Raw genomic sequence first — 5,796 nt, 5'->3', positions numbered from 1 at the left:
ATGCACCTTTAATAGTGATTTTAGTAAATATATATAGTATACATTTAAAGTATTTTTATTTATATTATGTAAAAATCTAACTTAAAAATAAGAAACCTTACATTTACTTTGCATTTAGGCATTTTATTTTTATATTTCACACTTTCAATTTAATTTAAGTTAAAATTTTAGTTTTGTTGTATCTTTGTATTTTTTATTAGTTATGAAAATGAGAAATGTATCCTTAATTGGCAACAAAATAAAATAAAATTTAAATTTAATAGGTTTTTAATTTTTAAGTTTTTTATTAGATATTTTATTTCAGTTAGCTTTATTTAAAGTATGGTTTTAGTTTTAGTTATCTATTGTAAATAACTCTAGTTATTTATAATTATCTTTTCAGATTTCCAGAAACATAAAAAAAAAAAAAAATTAGATTTTAGATTAGGGAAATATCATAAATAACATAAGTGGTGGCATTAAGTGAATGATTTATGACACAATTTAATATAAGACGATGCGTAAATGTTACATATTTTATCAAAAGTACCCCAACAGCTCTTTAATAATATCAAAAGGAAATGAACTGGTTTTTCCACAGGACCCTGTCTTTCCCTGCAAAGTCCATGCAACAGAATTCATGCAAAGCAGCAAATCTGCTGATATCCTCTTGTGCCTCCTCTTTTCCTGCTGGCCCTCCACAGCAATGCTCTTCCCAACCCCAAGTCCCATTTAGTAGATTTAGATTTGCATTGTTAAATTCCAGGCAAGAAAGATTACGTTTTTTTCTTTAGTCTTGATCATCATTGTTTGGGAGCCCGGATCTCTTCCTTAAAAACAATCCAGTGACCCTGTGAAGACAAGCTGGAGTTGTGCAACTACCACCCATAACAGCCAGCCTAGTGGGGGGTGGTGCATATCACCAGCTATAAGTGTGGCCAAACAGGACGGTTCAACATTAGACAAGCACCTGCAGCTCAGAGATCTATTGGGATTGCTTAGGTGAACATCTGCACTTCTTTCTATTGAAACATACATGCAACATGGAATCTAGGACTACTCTGATCTTCATTTGTACCTTGTGCACAACTCTTCTTGAAGGTAAAACATGTGTGTGTGTGTGTGTGTGTGTATTAGATTTATTTCATGTTTTTTTTATTTATTATTTTCTATATTTAACAATAATTTATTTGACTGTAAATATGAGATAGATAGATAGAAATACAAAATTACTATTTTAGAATTTTTTAGAATTACGATTTTAGTTTTACTTGATTATAAGTTTGAGATTTTAAATACTTTTTTAACTGTGCCTTCATTCTCAAGCTTGAGATAAAACATTTGTAATTTTATTTTGATTCATTTAAACTCACTTTAAACTTTGCTTCATAAAAACGAATACAGTTTGATAACCCTGGTTATCATTTTAAACATCTGTCTAACAATATGTGGACACAGTCAGGGGCTCAAATTCATTTTGTTCTAATTTTGTTCGACAATTAAAGCCAAAATTGATAACTCATTAAGATCAAACATCTGAGACCTTGTTCGTTATGACATAAGATAGCGGAGAGAAGTGGGACTAGAATGAGGTGATAAATCAAAATCATAAAAGTATAATAATAACATGTGGTGTATGAGGCTCATCATTTCTCTGAGACTCAGTCATGTAGTCTCTGCTGCAGCGTTTTGGCCCAGAATGATTACAGGAAGTTTTATGGACCGCAATATATCTCTTGTCTGCAGGCTGGGGGTTGCCTCTAGTGCCCCAGACTGACCCGAGTGACCCATCTGCAACCCATAGGGTCAGGAGCAAACGCTGCTCCTGCAACAACCAGCTGGATTCGGAATGCCACTATTTCTGCCATCTGGACATCATCTGGGTGAACACACCAAGGTGAGTGTTCACCCATATATGGGCTAACATGCGTAAACCGTATGCAAGTAAACCAAAGCCAATGGAGGCTGAAAGAAAACATTAAGGACATATTCAGCAAATCTGTTTCCATTTAAGTAAATCAGTGCACATTTGTGATTTCAATGAGAGTGCTTTTATAGTTCAAAAAGATTACTTTTTGAGTTATTGTGCATTTTATTGCTGTTTATCTAGAATACTTTTGGCACTGGTTGTAATTCTCATTCTTAAAGTTAAGAAGTACAAAGTCCCATTGTGGTTTATTCCTGTGATGCCCTTTCTGATGAGTTAATCAATGACTGGATGCTTTCTGGGTGTCTCCTCTCCTCCGCAGTAAGACCACTGTGTATGGATTGGGCAGTCCATTGGCTCGCCGGCGCAGGTCTACAGGCCGCTGCTTCTGTGCCAGTCCTGCAGATCGGACATGCAATGTATTCTGTCACTACAGGTGAGCCTCATCTCTCATCTTGCACGTTACCGATCAAGTGACAGCTTTACGCAAATTTGTGGGAAGTGGCAGTCATTAGTATTCTTCTTAAGAAGGCTATTTTTAATGTAAGGGTGTGGAGATATCATGAGGGCGTGAGGTGATACCAGACAAACACAGTTGGAGAATCCAGACTGTATGACAGGAGAATGTTTTTGAATTAATACTAAGATGGAGAGAGTTTCATCTAATGAGTCAGAGTTTTAGCTAATAGCTTTCAGGCTATGACCGCTATTTGATCCCACAAGAAAAAAAGAACATTTGTCATTATGACAGGCTGCAAGTCATTGAGGCAGTCTTATCTATTATCAGCTTTTAATCACTGTTATGTATTCATAAACGATGCAGTTGTGTTGCTGTAATTTGTTGTTATGACAACCAGATATATTGGATTTTTCCACAAAAACGGAACTGCTTTCCTATTAATTGCTGAGAAATACAGCTAAAACCTGCTGTTAACTGGTCTTAGCTGGTCTCTCAGCCTGGTTAGCTGGTTTAGTGTCAAAGTTTTTAATCATTCATCAGCTAGAAAAAGGCGCTCTGAAATTGATTTCGTCTATATTGTTCATCGGTGTGAACGGACAATGCTGCTAATGTTGCTAGATTTTCAATAGCATTTTCAGCTTTTCAAAATAATTTTTTTTTGTACATTAAAAAGTTAGTTTTTCCCAACAAGTAGCAGTGTAGCGCAACCAAACATGTTATAGTTAGCTATGATTTGTTAGTTGTTTGTAGTGTAGTACAACTACTACTTTTCTAAAAGGTAGCTTAGCTGTACCTGTAATGAGTAGTGGTGTAGCATCACCAAATCCTTCATTATATGCTGTTTATAAAGACATGATGAAACGAAAGTAGCGATAGGTCATTTCTTCATCCGAGCTTGAAATCTAGCTGCAAGTTTGAAGGTGCTTCACCAACACTTACTGAATTTTTTTTAAATAGATTTATTAGCCATTATAGCAGTCATCTAAGACAATGCAGTGTTTATTTTGATGCATTTATAGCCAAGATTTCTTGGGACTAATTTTGTGCATATTTCTCCAAGCTCTGAAAACCCTGCCATCATGCTGGTGCACCCATCTGAACCTGTGCCTGAAAAACAGGAGCAACCCAAATCAGATCATGTGACTGCCCTAAATAACTCTGAAAATGCCAGTCCAGGAGTTCTGGTTTTAGGGAAGTCTTCCTCCCTTGGGGCTCAGTCAGACGTCATAACCTTCCTCAGGTAAGGCCACATTACACAAGTCACGAAATTCATGTTTACACACCTTATTCTGTGAATGTGTCATCATTAACACCATTATTTACAACAAATCCATCTGACTTTTCAGGAAGCTGGTTAGGGCTAGAGCCAGAGCAATGGGAAAGGCATCCAAGGCCAGTAAACCTGGCTACAGATGAAGTTCTTACCTGGGAGAGATGGAAGTGTGAGCACTTGAACAAAAGTTGTCCCTTGTGAAACCAGGGGCAGCAGAACATGCATGGGCTGCGATCTGAAGGCAGTGTTCCTCAAGGACAGTCCTGTGGAAACGGAGCCTTTGTTGCATGTTTAAGACAGAATGGGAGAGATGAAGGCTTGTGACACGTAAAGGAGATATTTGTGAGTTAAGGGCAAATCAGACCTGTCCACTGGGAGAGCACAAATGAGGGTTAGGTGTTAGCGACTGTCCTGTAGTGCAAACAGGACATTAGCTAAGTGGCTATGCTAGAGCTACCTGACAGGATCTTAACTAGTCCAAAACACCAAGTTTGAACAGTTCGAGATAAAAGAGACAGGTGAAGTGCTAATGAAATGTAGGTCGGAAGAGCACAGATAGGAAGAAACTGCAGTACTTCTACTATTTTTGGCACCATTGGAGCCGACCTTCATCTATTAGTTTTATTTTTCTGTTTAAAAAAAACAGTCTGATACATTCTAACACAATCTGACATAATGACATCATTATCCTCATGGCGTAGCTGATTGGTTCTTTTCATATCAGCAGCCAATGAGCTTGCTGCTCAACATTCAAATACTCGGCTAGTGCTTGCTGTAGCAATTGCAGCACGTATCAGAAACCCTCCACCTTCCCCAGCTCCACCTGTATAGATCTGCTACGGGGTGATTTCATGTATGTTATATATGGGGGTTATTTCATATGCGTTATATGTGCAGCAGCAGTATTTCTTACATGCTCACAGCATATAGCATAAGGATGACCACTTTGTATGGACTGTGCCCTTGTTTTTCATATCAATCCAGCTTTACCTAGCATTATGTATTCATAAGTGATGCAGACAGTTGTGTTGTTGCAATCTGTTGTTATGACCTTAAGATGGACAATAGATTTAATCTTGCTAAAAAAGCTGGAGAACTTTCCTATTTAATGAATAGCACTGGAACATTTTAGAGTGCTAACAGTGTAGGCCTAGAGTACGCAATAAGTATGCACTTTAAGATTACTTTTGGCTGTTGTACTATTATGTATATATATATATATGTTTAATCATTAAGAATTTTGTAGAGAAAGATTCCTGTATTGTATATAAACAATATGGTTTTGCTATAAAGTTTATATCATTATGATGAAATTGATGTATTCCATATTTATTTTCACAAACTTTGAATATGTTAGATGATATCACTTTGATTTGTTATTAACAAAGAATCCTAATAAATTCATCTTAAAATAAGTATTATTGCTGACCCTAATTTTGTGTCCTTCTCAAGTACATCCAACTGTCACCCTGCAGTTGTCTTGTCTGTGTCACCGACAGGAACTGAACATTACCAGATTATGTTCAAAAATAAAGCAATAGCCCACAATTACACTTCATGTTAAAACATCCTTTGCATAATCTCTTGAATACATAGGTTTGTATAATTGCCCTGGATCAATGCCTATTCCTTGGTTGACAAAGCACCTTGGCATGAAGACTCAAAGGGTGTGTACATGGTTGAAAAGTAATTAGTTTGAACACATTGACATGTTGTTGAGATATGAACTCTTGTAGAGCAGGTGAATTAAGCAGGAAGCTTGCAGGCGCATGGGAAAGAAACAGTGTAGAGAAAAGCAATGCCAGAACAACAACAGTCTTGATGGTTTCCATCTTCCTGTCATGACAGATTATATAGGCCAACAGTGCACATAAGGCTAGTTTCCAAACTCCAAGACCTTATCCTTATCCTGATTATTTTATTCTCAAATTTTATTCATCTTTTTAATCTAAGACTATTGTACATCTATATTGAGACTAAAAGCATGTGCATTACTTCATTGCTCTGTTATTTAACATGTCATACATTGCATGTCTACTGTATGTGTATCATACCAATCCAGACATTCCTTAAGCAAATGCATAACCTTTATTGCCTCAAGGTTTCTCACCATGTCTGCTCATTTAAGTGTGTTTAGTAAGTGTGAGAAATGCAGCC

The 5,796-nt window shown here is 36.6% G+C and overlaps 1 protein-coding gene across 1 annotated transcript; it reads left to right on the top strand.

Moving 5' to 3' along the window:
- The first annotated feature begins 878 nt into the window (after nucleotides 1-878).
- On the top strand, nucleotides 879-4,272 carry LOC107756122 (endothelin-2). The gene is made up of 5 exons (XM_016573128.1): nucleotides 879-1,080; nucleotides 1,726-1,876; nucleotides 2,229-2,342; nucleotides 3,427-3,606; nucleotides 3,713-4,272. Exons 1-5 carry the CDS (start codon nucleotides 1,023-1,025, stop codon nucleotides 3,780-3,782), a joined length of 573 nt encoding a protein of 190 aa, XP_016428614.1. The 5' UTR covers nucleotides 879-1,022; the 3' UTR covers nucleotides 3,783-4,272.
- Nucleotides 4,273-5,796: the final 1,524 nt, after the last annotated feature.

The sequence above is a fragment of the Sinocyclocheilus rhinocerous genome, unplaced genomic scaffold, assembly GCF_001515625.1.
Source record: "Sinocyclocheilus rhinocerous isolate Xijiao unplaced genomic scaffold, SAMN03320098_v1.1 scaffold11, whole genome shotgun sequence".
Taxonomy (NCBI): domain Eukaryota; kingdom Metazoa; phylum Chordata; class Actinopteri; order Cypriniformes; family Cyprinidae; genus Sinocyclocheilus; species Sinocyclocheilus rhinocerous.
Note: the sequence above shows the minus strand (reverse complement) of the source record. Positions and strands in the feature narration are given on the sequence as shown.